At 46.4% G+C, this 17,377-nt stretch overlaps 2 protein-coding genes across 2 annotated transcripts; one reads left to right on the top strand and one right to left on the bottom strand.

Annotated features, from left to right (window-relative positions):
* The first annotated feature begins 784 nt into the window (after positions 1–784).
* LEXM (lymphocyte expansion molecule) lies at positions 785–5,597 on the top strand. Its single transcript, XM_014938931.1, has 9 exons — positions 785–1,276; positions 1,385–1,501; positions 1,698–1,835; positions 1,913–2,053; positions 2,358–2,522; positions 2,705–2,833; positions 3,739–3,771; positions 4,347–4,477; positions 5,537–5,597. The coding sequence occupies exons 1-9, from the start codon at positions 1,256–1,258 to the stop codon at positions 5,595–5,597; spliced, it is 936 nt and encodes a 311-aa protein (XP_014794417.1). The 5' UTR covers positions 785–1,255.
* A 1,670-nt stretch (positions 5,598–7,267) lies between these two features.
* DHCR24 (24-dehydrocholesterol reductase) lies at positions 7,268–16,179 on the bottom strand. Its single transcript, XM_014939476.1, has 8 exons — positions 16,026–16,179; positions 15,477–15,582; positions 15,088–15,206; positions 14,732–14,995; positions 13,734–13,877; positions 12,617–12,814; positions 11,664–11,842; positions 7,268–9,536 (listed from the first exon to the last, which is right to left on the bottom strand). The coding sequence occupies exons 1-8, from the start codon at positions 16,143–16,145 to the stop codon at positions 9,383–9,385; spliced, it is 1,284 nt and encodes a 427-aa protein (XP_014794962.1). The 5' UTR covers positions 16,146–16,179; the 3' UTR covers positions 7,268–9,382.
* Positions 16,180–17,377: the final 1,198 nt, after the last annotated feature.

Below are 17,377 nucleotides of genomic sequence, written 5' to 3'. Positions count from 1 at the left end.
TGTTACTGTGACTGCACCACTGCAGGACAATGCTTTTGTGCCCGGTGAAGGAGTAGGTGCAGGGCTTGTCTTAGGTTCGCCCCTCGGGAAGTTACTGGGGGATACAAAATTATCAGGGATCCCCTGCACCCTCGGGTGCTTTCAGACAGCTCCTGCTGAGCAAACAACACTGATAAAAATATAGCAATTAAATCAATCAGAAGAATGCATATCATCAGAGGTTCAGGGCTACTTTGGATGTAGTTGCACACAGCATCCATCAGTGCTAGGTGCATTACACCATGAGTTATGAGTGTGTGTAAGGGACCAGAGGTCAGTTTTTACACAAATGGGTTTGGGGTCCCCCTCCTGCTGAAATAATCATAGAATCATAGAATGGTTTGAGTTGGCAGGGACCTTAAAGATCATTGAGTTCCAACCCCCCTGCCATGGGCAGGGACACCTCCCACCAGACCAGGTTTCTCAAAGCCCCATCCAACCTGGTCTTGAAGACCTCCAGGGATGGGACATCCACAACTTCTTCACCCCCCTGCAGAGATAACAGGCAGGGGCCTCCTCACCCAGACTCACCAGCGGTCACAGATGCAGCAGATATGGTGCCACAGAGGACACAAGCACTAAAAGCAGCATTTTATTGCCCCAAGCCCTGAATACGTTGCTTTAGCCAGGCTAGGAGCCTCCATTGCAACCTGCTGTCTGCCAGCCCAGCCCTGTCTGCTCTTGGAAGGGGACGTTCCCTGGGGAACTGGGATGCTGGCTGCCACGGTGACAGCTGCCATGGTGAGGACTGCCACCATCCCTGTAGCCCTTGGAGACCGGAGCTGCCAGCATGGAGCTGCAGGTGGTCCCTAGGGACATGGACAGCCAGGTGAGGCCTGTGGAGAGGGCTGGACTCACCAGTGTAGCTCTCCTCACCTCCCAGGTTGTCTGTGCCAGCCGGGAAGCAGCTTCTTGCACGGGGACATTTTGCACAGGGCGGCTGGGACACCCAGCTCAGGCTGGGAAGTGTGGGATGGGGGCTGTTCATGCTGGAGCTCGCTGGTGCCTTCCTGGTGCTCAGCAAACATGGAGTGTGACATGGAGCAGCAGGTCCCTGTGTCCAGATGCCCTGATCACACCTCTGTGCCCGGCTGTGGAGTCCTGGTGCTGCTGATGGCAGTGCCCCATCTCTGCATTGCAGGAAAAAGCATCAGCTTCTGGCTTGGCCAGGGCAGAGAAGAGCTGTCACTTGCCCCATTTCCAGTCCAAGGAGATAATGAAGAGGCGCAAACGCTGGGTAGGAGCTGGGTTTCATCTGCCCCCTGGGCACATTTGCTGGGGGGAAGCTGGTGCGGGCAGCGCTGCCCAGCCCCGTCCTCACCCTCCTTGTGCTCTCCTCCTGCAGCAGGAACGGCTGGGCCCGGGAACCTACAACATCAGGGACTTTCTGCAGGAGACACGGCCCTGCAGCCTCCGGGGGATCTGCGACACGAGGGAGCAGCGCTTCAGAGATGGCTGTAGGGTACGTCGCACCCCAACATGGGAGATGCTGGGCAATGGTGCCCACTGGCTCTGCAGGACTCAGCTCTGGGCTGACACCTCCAGAGAACAAGCCCTTTGCAAGGGTTAGGAGATACCGTGGGCGCCGTCTCCTCCTGCTGGGCTGGGGACTGTCCCCCTCGCCGAGGTGTCCCATGGCCACCCCACCTCTTCCACAGGACTGCTTCCCCGGCCCTGGAACCTACGGTCCTCAGGGGAACCCCTACATCCCCCTCCAGGAGAGGGACAAGCGCTACGCCAGCACGCGAGGAGTGATGCACAGCAAGACCGTGAGGTGTGGCCTGCCAGCAGTCCTGGTGAGTCCTTGCCCTGGGGACGTGCTGGTGGGGTGGCCCTGTCCCCTGCACTGACACCTTTCCCCCCATGCCTGCAGGGCAGTGGCCTGGGACCCGGCACCTACGAGCTGCGGAGCAGCATCGACGAGGGGCTGCAGCGGGCGATGGACTCTAGATCCTGCAAGACCTTCTTGGGGCACAAGTCGAAGCCCACCGTTGGTGGCCATCACGCCCTGGAGGTGCGTTGCCCAGGGGTCCCATACCCGGATGGGGTTTCTCAGCAAGCTGTGGCATTGCCATCACATTGCTGCAAGGATGGAGAGCTGCCTTGTGCCAGCTTCTGTCCCACCTTGGATTTTGCTCATCGGCTTCCCTTGGATCCTGGAAAAACTTGGGAGCAAGTGGGCTGTAGGCACTGTAGAGGAGAACGGGCTGGTGCCCATGAGCAGTGTCAGGTCTGAGCTCCCATGGCACAGGACAGATGAGGTGGCCTGAGAGACCACCAGCAGTTGAGCCTCTCATGCTGCTCCCTTGTCTTGGCAGAGGAAAGGCACCAAGCCGAGCACTGGTGCTGTCAAGAGTTTCCTGGATGAGCTGATGTTGAGGGAGAACAAGAAGAAAGGCTGCTTCAGCACCCTGCCCAGGAACCCGGGCTGCCCCACAGAGAGGATCTTCTGGGCCACGCTCAGCCAGTGCCCAAGGGAGGAGGTCAGTGGGAGAATGGACATCGGCACCGATTGGTGTCACCGGCGTCCCCGGTGGTGCAGTGGGTGCCCACGGTGGGGATGCATGAGGCCCTGGTGGAATGGACGGGTGGGTGGGTGGCTCTCCAACATTGTACAGCTCTTTTTATGAGCAAACTGAAGTGTAACAGGTTCCCTTCTGCACAGTGGGCGGTGGGGCCGGGCTCCTACAACCCAAAGCCCATTGAGAGATCAGAGTACTCCAACCAACCTCCTTTCTGGTCATCTGCCAAGAGATTTGACAGGAAGTCCTACCGCTTCTTTACCGGGAACGAGGTGAGTGAAGGGACAGGGCAGTGAGAGCGGGACGCAGGAATGGTCAGGCTCTGAGCTTCCTCCATAACCATCCCCAATCCATTCCCAGCACCCCTGGGAGAGGATGAAACTCTTCCAAGCCAAGTTCTTTACTGTGAGGGTGGTGAGACACTGGCACAGGTTGCCCAGAGAAGCTGTGGCTGCCCCATCCCTGGAGGTGTTCAAGGCCAGGCTGGATGGGGCTTTGAGCAACCTGGTCTGGTGGGAGGTGTCCCTGCCCAGGGCAGGGGGTTGGAAATCAATGATTTTTAAGGTCCCTTCCAACCTGAACCATTCTGTGATTCTATGAAAGGGTGGGGGGCTTCTCTCCAGCTTTGGCCAGCTTCGTGAGGGATGTCCTCTGAATGGAGCAGCACGCCAGCAGAAGTCCCACTTCAGGTGCTGTCTGTGATAGAAAGGCAGCCTGACCTCAGGTGTTGCTTTTTCTCTCCCTGTTGATTACCAAGGAAACCTGGGTGACTTGGCCAGATACCCGTCCTTTAGAGAGGAGATGAGTGTCTCTGAGGGCTGTTCTTGTCCAGAATGGGTTGCTAAAGAGTCCTGCCAGGTCAAGGGATGGTGCCCGCTCTACCTGAGGATGCTGAGCACACACTGCCCTGGGGCAGATGAGCTGTGCTGGTGTTGAGCAGAGGGGCAGGACCTCAGTGGAGACCACGCTATCTCTGCCTGCTCCTCAGGGCTTTGCCCTTTTCAAGGGATGCTCAGACAGCCCCTTTCCATTAGTTCTGCTCTGCATCAGCTGCAAGCAAGCAGATGCACTTCACGGATGAGGGCAGCCGGGTTTGAGTCCTTTTAAGGTGCCAGGAGCTCTTTACATCCTTCCAGAACGTCATAGTTTGCTGCTTGAAAGCCAGTTTTTCCTCTAGCAGCATCAGCAGCATGTTGCAGAGCCAGTGCAGGTGGGAGCCCTTCCCTTAGTACCTGTCCCTGGAGCTGTATTCATCTCGGAAGCTTCCCCACGGGGAACCAGAACAAAGCCTAAAGGGCTTAAAGCAACAGGGAAAGCTTTAGTCTGAAATAGTCCACCTTGGCTAAGGATGAGGAGTGGGCTTCCACGTGGCTTCCTCTCCTTTATCCAGCCGAGTAGGGAACAGGCAGCTTGAAAGAGGTCAAGGATGAAGACATCTTCATAATTGCTGGGGAATTGGACGGATTAGATTTCAGTGGGGAGGTTGTGACAGGGCAGCCCTTCACTGCAGCTGGCAGCAGGGGCCTGGCGAGCATGTTCCAACCTGCAGAGTCTTTGTGACAAGAGGAGCTGCTGGTGAAAGGGACTGGTTGGGCTAACACCGATTAGTGTGTCTCCTCCTCCCTCCCCCACAATATTGGCCTGGTTTGCTTAAGGTACGCCACGTATTATTGTATTTTTCACAACTGAAGGCCTGGCCACATGAAGGCACTACCTGTTTTTTCCCTACTTGCATCCCCTACACTGCCTCTGGATGGGGAAGCACGTGAGACCTTCTCCTTCCAGAACCCTGTAGGTGTTGGCCGCTACGACATCACCAGGCATGAAAAATACCCTCCAAAGACAAGATACCAGTCCCTGTACCAGTGTGACACACAGCGGTACCTGAGCGACTTGAAGCGGGACGCCTACTTGCTGTAAGTCTGAAAAGCAAGGAGCTGAGGTGGTTTCACACTGGCTTACAGGAAAACCATCTTGAGCAGCTCTGGGGAGACTTAAGTGTGTGTTACTGATGTGAGATGGGATGGTCATGTCGTTAAAGCACTGGATCAGGACTGAGAAACACACACCAGCCCCACCACAGGCTCCCTCTGGACAGGGGAAGTCCTTGTCACCTCTTCCCTCCCAGAAAAGCGAGGAGACCTTCGTGCTTCCCCGCTGCAGAGGGGGAGTGGGAGGGTTATAGAACTGCTGGCTCTCAAGGCACTTCACAGACGCCGAGGTGGCTGCTGTATCTTGAGAAATGCAGTTTGCCTGCGGCAGAGGTGTAGGCAAATAGTTTCCATCGAGTTTGAGGCGGCAGCCTGGGAAGGAATGGGGAGGTGGAGGGATAATCAGGCTGCCTGGACTCATTCCCAGTGCCGGCGCTGGGCTGCTTGAGGGGCCCCCAACAAAAATCACCTTCTCTGTGGAAGGCAGATAACAAGGCTCACCTCCACCGCAAAGGGCTTTGAAATTGCCAGCATGAAAACCTTGTGAAGCAGTTAGGAAGTAGGCTAATGAGAGACCTCGGGACGGCCCTCCCCTCTCACCTTTGCTTGTGGCCAAGATTAGTGAACTGCTGCGGTGGCACCACGGGCTGGCAGCTCTGCCAAAGCTCCTTCTTGATCTCCAGAGTCGCTAGAAATCAGTCTTGGCTGAATATAACCCGGCAGCTTTCAGCGAGGCAGCCACAAGTTCGTTAGCTCTCCTACAATGGAGAAAGCATAATGAAATCTAGCTTTCAATATTTCAATATTACGCTTCCAGTAGGAATAAAGAAAGAAATCTGAACAGCGAGCAGGACGCAGAATTTAAACACATCCCCCTGATCAAACAGCACTAGCTCCAAAATCACTTTCCAAGCTACAGCGGTGCTTTCTAGGGAATACCCAGGCTTTTATCCAGGAGCTCTGTTCACCTCCGTGCTTGTTAAGACTGATGAGATTAATCCAGCGAATAATTTGAGCCCACTGAATCGCATCCTCTTTCCGCAGCGAGAGGATCAAGCCTGTTGCTAAAAACAACTGGAGTGATTTGGTTTCTGCCCCATGTTGACCGGATGCTTCCGAAGAAATCACTGCTGTTTTCTAAATGTGAGACAGTGCTGGGAAGCCCGGATCAGTGAGTAAATGGCCGATGCACCAGCGGATGAGATGGGGGTAGATGAAAGTACAGCGTGCTGGCACACAGGTCAAAGAGATAGGAAAATGCTCAAGTGTTGTTCTATGGTAATAAAACACTCTTAGACAATCATCGGTCTGACTTTTCTGCCGAGCAATTAATTATTTCCACCTTGGCCTTTATAAACACGACACGCTCGAGAACAGGATGCCAGGTACCACGTGTCCTCCGGAGGAAGCTTTCCGGGCATGCACAGCTCATCCCGTGTTAAACACTTCCTTTTCAAACAACACTACTTAAAATAGTTGGACATACCTGTAATGGGCATGGTGGGGTTACCACAGCTGAAGGCCTCCAGGTCCACCAGTACAACTCAACGGGGAGCTGGGTCTGAGAAAGCAGTAGTTCGTTAGAAACTAACTTATTAGGGGGAGTTTTAGTGTCATCGGTCCACATTTTGTAGATTAAAATGCAAAGGCAGCAGAGTTAAGTGGAGAGAGACATGTCAGTGGTAACAAAGGACAGCCATAACTCTTGAGTACACTGCTTCAGTCAGCATTAACCTCCATGAAGTCTTGCACTAGTGTTTAGACCAGACTGGAATAACTAAATCTAGGTGTAATTACATGTTGGCTGTGGCTGATTAAGAATGCTAATTAATCTGCAATTATCCTTTGGTGGGGGAGATAATTGAACACAGGTAAAACTGCAGTGATTTAAGGAAATGCTGATTATTGTTCTGGTGAGCAAAGGAGGAAGGAGGTCTCTGAAAGGTGATGCTGGATGTGGGTGAGTGGGGGCTACAAAAATGCTGCTGGGGCAACAAAAAGAGGATTGTGAAATGCAGTGTAAGTCAGGGCCAGCAGGGAAAGCAAGGTTTTGGCACCTGAACTGCAGCTTCAGCGGGGCTGGGACATTTGGCAGCCTGGATTTCAGCAGAAAACCTGGGAGCATCTCTCTGGGAAGAGAGGATTGGGAGAGCATGCCCCAGCTGTGACCAAGGGAGGGCAAGAATTCCTCCAGCTGAGCCTACAGAGCCGCTGAGAAGGCATTTCTCAAGGAAACAGATGTGGATGTGACACTCCTCGGGCTGAAGAAGGCACTGGATCTTCATCCTTGCTTCTGTGGCTGATCATTCAAACCAGGGATTAGTTTTATTAACATAAAGTGAGAAGAATGAGGTAGGTATCCATGTCAGCAGCTGTAGCATCTAAACCTAAAATGGGGTTTTGTCCTCCTGGGGCAAAACCTCAGAGGGAAAAAATGAGGCAAGGTGGGGGGAAAATCAAGATAATTGGCATCATGAGGCTGTGTGGAGTTAGTGGGGTGTAACTGAAGGGTTAAGGCTGAGCTATAAGGTGTTTGTTTTGTATGGGTGTGTCTTCGGGCAGAGATAAGGGTAGACTCACAGACTTCAAAGACATTCCTTCAAAGCTGTTTGCAGCACTGGGCTCCTCATCTCCAGCCTCAAAATGCCTCTGGTCTCTTAACCCAGACAGCAGCTTCTCTCAGTAATCGCTGACCGCTTGTAACAATACAAGAAGCATGAGAAATGATAAACAGAAATGTTGAAAAGTAAGTAACCATTCATCAAAAGACACCACTTTGAACAGTACGCTGGCTAGATCTTTATTTTAAGCAGCCCGTACAACCAAAAATAAGGAGCAACAGCAATGATGCGTGTGCGTGTGACTGATACAGTTACAGTACCCAATCACATCATACAAAGTTTGCCAATAAATTAAGGAGTGAAAAAAAACCAAACAAAACCAAATACAGTGCATACCTAAAGATCATCAGTACATAAGTGAGAGATACACGGTCTAAGTAAAAGTATTTGCATATGCTCTAGCTCTTTTAACATCGCCCTTTAAAAGCTAACCCAAACCATTCTTGCTCTGTGCAGGTTATCTTACAAGCACTGGGCTAAATTGTAGCTTTGCCCCAGGGAGAAGGAAAGGGCTCTCCTACAGCTTCCCTCAGGAGGGCAGGTGACACCCCGAGAATCACCATCCCAGGTATCTTGAAGCCCAGAACAGTGTAGCAGACACTCCTGGATCACTGACACAGCTCTGTGGTGGCTGTGTCTCCCCGAGGCAGGCTGCTCCTGCTACCAATCCTGCGGGGTTTCTAAGGGGTACCTTCTTTGCACACAATTTGCCCAGCGGGCATCACTGAGTAACAGCCCAAGCTCATTCGTGTCACTGTTTTATCATTGGTTTCATCTGGACCTTAAACATCCATCTATCAATAAATAAAATCATTGGTTTAGCACTCATATAAAAATTACAATGCCTCCCACTGGTAGCAATTAAAAAAAGTTCATCGTGTTAGCCCCTACACAAGCCTCAAGAAAATGACTTTTTATTTTCCCTCAAGCTCAGTAAGGTTTCAAGTAATAATTTTAAGTACTGCTTGGACAAGACGGGCTTGGTTTGGAATTGTGTTTCTGGCTACAGGGTCAAAACACCTCCACACTTCTACACCTGACTGTATGAAGTGCGTGACTGCGCCGTTTTCACCAGTGTACAGCAGAAGGGGAAAGTGAACAACATTTACTGTTGTGATTTCCACTCCAGGTGACTGAAACAGTCCTTTTACAAAGCCTATCGATCTAATCCAGCTCAAATGAAAAGCAAAAATGTCCCTCGAGTCAGAACCAAAGCCTCTGTGTATCAAGATTCACAAGAAGAGTTCTTCTTGTCCACAGCCACCTGCTTTAACAAACCTTGTATAAATAAAGCCTTGACTTCCTTTTCCTACTGGTCAGGACAGAACGGTCTGAAAAAACCCACATCTTCCTCCAACTCAGTATTTATAAGGCACTAAAATTAAGCAACAACTGAAATGCAAAAACACCCTAAAAAACCCAACAACAACAAAAAAATCCAAATGATGATGCACAGCGAGTAAAAAACTGAAATTAAAGCTTGGCTATATGAAATAGCAGCAATTTTTCCTGTAGTCTACAAAGCCAGAACACTGATATTTTTGGGCGAAAACCAATGCACTTTCAAGCAATTCAAAAGCACCTAAAACCTACATCCACTTACACTTCAAAATCAGTACAAATCCGATAGGCACAAGTAAAAAGCATTTTCTTCACACCTCGATGCTCAGTTTTGAAATGGAAGCCACCGTTGGGGAGCTGAACTGCCCTGCTGAGACCATGGTGTGGTACAACCCAAGCAGTGCGGTACCACACAACGTCCTGCAGCACCGTACAGCCGGAAGATTCCGGTACCATCGCTGAGCTGTTCCACAGGTTACCCACTGGAGGCAAATGTTTTAAACATCACGATTAATCTGACAATGCATTCAGCTTTGGCACCTATTTCTGAGCCCTCCTTACCATTTTCAAAAGTAATGTTAAATATAGCTATAGTATACAGCTGGTGTAACTCCAGTTTCTTCATCCTTTCCAATTATTTTTCTTACGCTTGGAAATAGGTGAATTCACCTATGTCACGACGTTAGGTACAAAGGCTAGCACTTAAGATTTCTTAAAAACAATCACTTTGAGTTTGGAGAATTCATTTTTAAAACATACGAAGAAATACTAAACATAAATTTATAAAGCAGGAATTCATACCTTTAAACATCAACAAGAATAAGCTTATTTGGAGAGCAATAAAGCTTTTTTTTTTTTTTTAAGGATATACTAGACTAGCTATAGGTAAATTCATCTTTCCCTGATTGCTTGATTAGATCATTCAGGCTCAGTGCCTCGCAGCTTTGCAGATTTTGTCATACACTTCTGGAAAGGCATCCTTGCAATTCATCTGCTCCCTCAGCTTGTGGTATAACGAACCATCAAACATATCCCAGAACTCCTCACGGGTCATGTAGCAATCTGCATACAGCATCTGGAAACTGGAGTGGAAAAAACAGAAAGGAAAAAAAAAAAAGAAAAGAGACAGAGATTCAGTACTCATTGTGCCACAAGATTTGAAATAGAATATAAAAAAAATATCAGAGCAAGCTACAAACAGCAAATATTCAAAAAACCAGTCATTTTGGTGAAGGGGAAGATGGGAAAAGAAAGGAATTAAAATAACGGTTGCTTTTAAAATTCGGTTGAGAACGCTTCTTTAGCCATCAATAGATTGATACTTTCACTAGTTTTGCTATGATGAAGAGAAAAGAAGGACTAAAAGATGTGTATAAAAGAGTGGTTCATGTTTAGACATCCTAAGCATGCACAGCCAAATCTGACACCTTGTACTCGAACAACTTGTGTTCACAGAAACACAGGTCTAGAGAGAACTTCAACAGTTCCTCCAAATCAAGAGTCTGGCCCCTTGCACCAAAAACCCCACATGAGCTAAATACTCCCCGACAAACACTTTCCTAACTACTTTTGAAAGCTTCCTTTTTCTTCCACTCAAAACCTTTCAATTCCAGCTTCAGAAAAAAAAAAGGGTGCACTTTTTGTGCATGTTTTCTTATGATCCATGCAGGTACGGCCATGGCATCTCCTATTAGCCTGCATTACAAAACGTGTTCAAGGCAGATGTAGCAACGTGTCCTTTGGGTTTTTAAGGTTTCTTCAAACTGGACATTGAGAATATAACTGGGATGTCAAAAACCTGCCGAATCAGACCAGACCAAGTTGATAAATTTATAGTGTAAATAAGGCACAGTGTAACAAAGATCCTTTTAAAAAAATAAATAAAATCACTATTTAGCTGTGGACTCTTACTTTTACACTGCGCTCTCTAAAACGCAGCCAGCATCAGAGTACAGCAGTAAAACTGTTACATAAAAGCTCTATTGTGTGTGATTACGAAACTGTAAGATTAAGCATTTATCCATTGTTCATTTCTCAGTGACAGGTAGAGAAGAGGCAAAACTTTGTTATGTAAAGAGCTTTAAATTAAAAGCTTAATTTCAAGTTAATTAAAAAAAAGCTTAAAATTACTTTCGGTTGCTTTGTTCTCTGGCAGATCACTTATTGCAGCTAGAAGTCATTTACACTTTCCAAATCATCTCAAAGCAGACTCACCATTGTTACTCAGCCACATGGGATGTAATCACTGTTAGACTGAGAAGTAGGTCAAAATAAGAAAAAATGTGGATAAATTATACTGATGGTGTAAAAATACCATGCCGTTGTTTTTTTGTTCCTGAGAAACAAGCCTGTAACTGCTCCTCCACTGACACTACTACAGCAAATTAGGCTGGCACGAGTCTGTGACAGATGGTGGGCAATGCATCTCACGCCCACTGTGGTCCTGTGTAATGAGAATCAGGGCAGGGAAAAGGAAGCTATGGAAGGAGAAGTGGTGATGGAGGAAGGACTCCCACCACCGCACAAGGACTGCAAGGGGGAGTCAAGGATGACCTCCCTGCACAAGGACACCCCAGCGCAAGGACGTGACGCTGTGGGGATGGCAGGGAGCAGAAGACTCCCAAGGGCAGGTGGGGAAGCTGTCCAAACTTTATCAGCCTGTGGGATTCCTGGAGGGACTGTGGCCAGAACCAGCACTTGCTCTGTCCCTGCTCTGAAACAAGCCCCCCTCAGCACACGAGCTCAGTGGCTGGCTTCCTGAGGGCTGGGCTAGCCAGCCTTGTTGAGAGCGGTCACCCACCCAGGGCAACGATGCTTCTGGGCAGCAACTGGTTTGTGCGCAGTGAGAACAGACCTGCTGAGGTCCTTCTGCACCCGGCTGCATGGATGGACCTTGCTGCAGCAGAGATTCTACTCCCAGAGCAGCCTGGAGCTGAAAGGATGCACGGGTGACCTGAAGCTACCCAGCTCCCAAATAGACTGCAAGAACTTTGGCCAGTGCGCTCGTTCGTTTGGTTTTGCAATCAAACAGTGGAAGTAAAATAATATTTAAAAATCATAACATCAACATTAGTAACTAAAATCAGTTTTCAATTATTGTGGTTCTTGAATTATTGCAACATTAAAGTGCTGTAGGATGAAATAACTGTGATCAAACCACGTGGGTGTAAATGACATGGCATTATCACTCTAAGGAGTGGGATCCTTACCCATGCACGCTTCTTACAAACTTTTCCATTTGCCTCATTGAAGCCCTGGCTTCAAATTGTTTCCTTTTGGGCTCTCCATAAGCTCCTATATCCACGTAGAGTTCTGCTTCATCCCCTTTGGGGTGGACCATACCAGGATTATTGGGCAATATGAAAGGACATAACCAAAGAGGGTACACCTGCAGAGGTAAGAAAACACTTTATCACTTATTTTTAACAAAACAATCCTTTAAGCTGATAAACTGAAGAGTTACGAGGACTTCTTCCCAATTTGGGATTGAAACTTGCATAGCTCTTCCTTTCCAGTTCTCTTGCTGTGGTTCTTAGCTGCACTTTCTAATGACCGTAACACAAACAGAATGAGATGCTCAGAATATATGCTGTGTCCTCCTAGAATTACATCTCCTCCCCCTTAAAATATTTGAAATGGGAAAAAAAAACCCAACCCTGATCCCACAGCAACAACTAAAAACACATTCTGAGTAAAAAGAGAACGAAGAGTTTTCTTTTCCAGGTCAGCCCAAAACTGAAATTGCCAAGTTTGTACTTCTTATACTAACTAAAATAAATTCAGAAATAAAAGCAACAAAGGGAAATAAATTCCCACAGTTTGGGTTCAGTGGGACCACCAGTGATTTCAGATGAGAGAAAAACCAGTTCAAGTTTTACTAAGTGACGAAATCTTTTAGAAATGTTTGCCTTCTACTAAAATGTGAATCTCATGTTTTTATTCTTTGTTCAGAAAGCTGCGCTGATTTCTTCTGCTGCCTTGCGACATGGCCTTGTAAAGCACAGTACTCTTCAGGATAAGATAACATCATAAGGCACAGTACTCCTCAGGATAAGATAACAACCTTTTACACAAGCAGATTATAATGCTTTAAGATCAACAGTCACAGTTGTTATTACACACAGTCCAAGATTCAGTACGTTTTAAAACCACATGTTCTTACATTAAGGTCAACATGGAAGGTTTGGATAGACTTCTCAAGGCTCTTCATTGGGACCAACATGTCCTGTACAACATGGTGTTGCTCGTACAGCTTCCGAATGGCTTCTCCTTGGGTGAGTTTTAACAGAGAGATTTTTGGAGGAACCATCCAGCCAAACAGGTAGCGGAAAATGGGGTTATTGCCAAAAGGAATTATATCCTTTAAAGAGGAAAGAAAAAAGTTTGACTTAAGAATGTGTAAGTGAACCAAAAGACCATACTTCAGAATCCTCAGAGCAATATTAAGACAGATTTTCACTAAATTTAACTGCTGATACTTCTGCTAAACTACTATAATGCAAATATGAACAAGAGAGGCCTGGACTGAGCTTAGCTCCACAGCCCTGCCCTAACCCTCCTCTAGTTACAGTGATTGATTTTCAGTCATATGAACCACAACATACTCAGCCCCAAATACTTTCAGAGAACGAAGTTCAGAGAACAATAGGCTATTATCTTAAAACTGCTAAGGAAGGAGCACCTAAGAAGCTAAACTTACAGAACTCTTGCAAGAACAAACACATACAAGATCAGGTCTTAAAAGAATTTTAAAGCTGTAAAATTTTAAGTACTTTCTGCACAGCCAACTCCTGCTTAACTTCTCAGGGAGCTGAAGGGATCCGGTATTTCAGAACGCCCAATAATGCACATCACAACAAATGCATTTACGGAATTCAAATTAATGACCTTTCTATATAATTAGTATTCTGAGTTTAGGCAGGGCAGATTTTCAGCCATAGTTTCACATTCATGTGTTTTTCCATTGTCTGCCTTTGGAAATCACTTATTAGCTATAAAAACTTAACACTGAAATATGTACTTAAGTTCTAAATTCAGAAGTGCACTAACATGGAAATTAGGAGGTTATGATATAATGCCTTATACATAAAGAAGTGCCTTTGGATTAGTTTTGCCCAAATGCAGGATTTTTAAATGGGCTATAAACTTCACTGTTTTTTTTTCTGCCATGAAAGATGGAAGTGTTGCCAAGAGGAAGAAGGTACAATGTACCTACACTGGGAAAGAGTACACTGGGTACCTTCCTACAGATGTTATTTTCATTTTGGAACTGGTCTTACTTGGAGCTCCCAGAAGATACTGCGTGTATGTCTATGGTAATAATGTCTTGCAGGAATGTATTCTACTCCAGTCCTGTCAGCTTTCAAATACTTCTCCACATGCTTAAAGAACCACGGCTTGTAGTAGTTGCCAATTCTGTTTATCTACAAGAAAACACGCATTCATTAGCAAACACCAACACAGATGGCAGTTACACCTTAGCAGACAACATTAAGTATGTCCCCAAACTCCTCAATACTGTGAAGAATCAATGTTATACCCTCTGTGACAACTTGAATGAGACTGTCACAAGAGATCTAGGGAGCCTTCATTTCTCCCCACACATGGTTGTTTCTTACATTTCTTGCCATTAAGATCTAATTTAAATAAGGTTACAAGCTAATTAAGAGACCATGAATGTGACAGAACCGGATTCCTAAAATACCAATCCCTCAACTCATCATTAATCCGAAGTCTCACTATGGCAGAGGAGAAACATCCAGGTTGAGGGCCGCAGTGAACAGTTAGCACATCCCTACTATAAATGTCTCTGATGTGTTTTACCAACATTAACTGTATTAAAAGCTTGCTGGAAGAAAGAGTTACTCTGAATAAGTGACTAAGTTACAGGCTGAGAGAGCTGGGGTTGTTCAGCCTGGAGAAGAGAAGGCCCTGGGGAGACCTTATTTCGGCCTTCGAGAACTTAAAAGGGACAATGCAACATGTTATAAGACGAGGACAAACTTTCTAGCAGGGCCCATTGCAATAATACAAGGGGCAATAGCTTTAAATTAAGAGAGGGTAGATTTAGACTAGATATGAGGAAGAAATTTTTTACACTGAGGGTGGTGAAACTCTGCCCCAGGTTGCCCAGAGAGGTGGTGGATGCCCTTCCCTGGAACTTTTAATTCCATGTTCCAATCTTCTAACGATTCTGGTTTTATACTGGCATATGGTACAGCTTCAGTTAAGCTTTGGGGATATTTTTTTTCTTTGTGAGTAACTTCCCTTTAGTTACCTTGCTTTGCTCTGCTTCATCAGTCAAGACTCCTGTCATGATGACTGCTTCTTCCAGAGAATACACAAGTCCTTCCACAAAACTATTCTCCTTTTTCTTCGATTCTTCTGTGAACTTTTCACAAATCTTCTGCAGTCCTCTCACAGGCTCGTAATGTATTTTGACATATTTCTTGGCAGGAATCATTTTTATTTCTGCTGCAACCAGGAAACCCAGAGTACCACAAGACCAAGGCACTGCATAAAATAGGTCTGAATTTTCAGTCTGCAAAAAGTATGTCATACTAAATCATAAATCCATACCGAATAACTGTCAACGACATTGTAAATGATAGCAAAATAACAATTTTGTCTTACTGGTGAACATCTCACAAGGCTTCCGTCGGCAAGAACAAGTTCATAGGCCACGCAGGTATGTTGAAAAAGCCCATAGATATGGGACGAAGACTCGATGCCAGTTCCCATGATCAGGCCACCTTAACAAGACAGCACATAACAAATCAAATGAAACACACTCCAGAATGAAGGTGGTTTACAAGAACAAAACCCTACTTTTAAGCTCTGGGCGTGGTTTTTAAGATTACTTAAAAAAAAGGGAAGTTCTTATAACTGAAATACCACAACAGAACATAAGGTTCAACAGAGTATTTCAGGAACCTTGAAAACAATGTAACATGTTACTGCATAAGAAGCTAATGAAAACACAGGGAAATCACAGAGTCTCTTCTCATGACAATGACCCTTACCTACTGTAAGATCATCGAGCTCTGGTACCACAGGAATAGTCCAGCCCATGGGATTCAGGTGTGCAGTCAACTGGCCCATGGTGACCAAAGGTTCCACACGAACAACCTGAAAAGCAAAAAACCAAACAATTTCCCCCCCAACAAAAATAAATTAAGCGTTCAGCATTAACGATGACAAAACATTGCTAACTAGACTGTACTTCCATCTGTTATCAGAACTCAGAGACTTACTTTCCTAAGAGCACTACTAAAAATAGTTGAAACTGTTTAGTGATTCCTCCTCTGCCTCAACATCTTGTTGCTCAGTCCCCAAAACCATAAATCAATCTGGTCTTTTAGACTTCAGCACATAAAAGCTAAGCAATTCCATATGCTGTTTTTTTTCGGATAGAATGATCCAAGCACACACTGTGAAACCTGAAATTTGGTGGGTCTACTGCTACAAAAATCCTGTATTCGTTATGGAATCTAATCTCCTCTTCAGCTACACAAAGAGTAAAAAAAGCCATAGACTTCATTATTATGAAAGCTTTGTGATGAATTTGTTACCTGTCTTTCACTGTCCACTTCCAGAACATCCATTAAGTTGATCATGATGTTCTTATGAATCTTCTTATACTTCCCAACACGAAGTGACACAGTCAACCAGCCAGGCCGGCCGGTGCACATGTATCTTTTGCTGCCTTCGTTTTTCCATTCCCGAACCTGCAAGAGGTAACAACAGAACTGACACCGTAAGGCATACACAGGTAGTCAATAATGAATACCAGAAACGTTCTTCCCCCATGGTGAAAAAACCGTTCAGAAATATTGTTACTCCTCTACACGCATGTTACCTGGCAGTAATAACGTCTGTGTGTCTCTATGTGAGCAGTGATGCTTTGGAAGTCTCTCTGCAGACCTCTCAACTTTTAAATAAAATACCACCATCTAGATATGTAGAGGAAGTGTTTCTAATACCCTGCAGCTTTGGGGTTTTTTTTGGAGACAGGATTCAGAAAACTAGCAAGAAAGTAACAGAGTTTTAAAAATCCACAGGAAAACCTGCTCTCTAAGGGAGGTATTATCGCTGTCATAATCTTAGTTCTCTGTAAAGGTTAATGAAGCAATGGCTCTCCCAAAACACACACACAAAAATGGTCTGAGCCTGCAAATGAACAGGCAAAGAGAGAAAAGCTGAGAAGGAAAATGTGTAAGCCATCCACATGATCCACGAATTTTGCAAAGCCACAATGGTTAACATTTGGAGAACAAACATCAATTACAGCCTTGTCTTCAAAGCTCGACTGCTACTACAGCTGGTGATAAAAAACCCAACCCCAACCCCTCAAAGAACAACTCCATGCATGTTAATATCCATCTCTATCTGCAACGAACATGAGAGACAAGGAGGATAACAGAAGCAGACGTGACTGAATTATCATAAATATTAGAGAGCACAGAAACATCGCAGAAATCTGCATTTCTGTGCGGAAGAAAAGTTTCAGCTCCCTGTCACTCATCTCTTGGAACTAGCAATGCCGAGAAGCCGGATGGAAGTGGTAGGAAAAGAGGGTATCAAGCCAGCCATGCCAAGACCAACATTTCCATGTTGGGCACGCACACACGGGTAGATGCCCAGGGGGTGGGATGGCAGGGAGCGATGCTCTGCATCCCCAGGGATGTCAGTCTCACCGGCACCAGCCGGGCGGCCCCACCGCCACTCGCCAGCGGTTGACGCCGCAACTTTCAGCGGAGTTCCAGACGGGATAAAAAAACCCCCAACAATCCCACACGGGGCAGAAACACCCGCTGACATTTATTTGTTTGCTTTTTTTTGCCGCAACCGGATTTACGGCTGGATTTTGCCCCAGCTCCAGGAGAGGCCGAGGCGGGGAGGAAGGGGAAAGGGGAAGGGGCGG

This window comes from Calidris pugnax, unplaced genomic scaffold, assembly GCF_001431845.1.
Source record: "Calidris pugnax isolate Ruff unplaced genomic scaffold, ASM143184v1 scaffold18, whole genome shotgun sequence".
In the NCBI taxonomy this organism is placed as follows: Eukaryota; Metazoa; Chordata; class Aves; order Charadriiformes; family Scolopacidae; genus Calidris; species Calidris pugnax.
The sequence above is the reverse complement of the archived record's forward strand: the minus strand, read 5'-3'. Positions and strand labels throughout refer to the sequence as shown.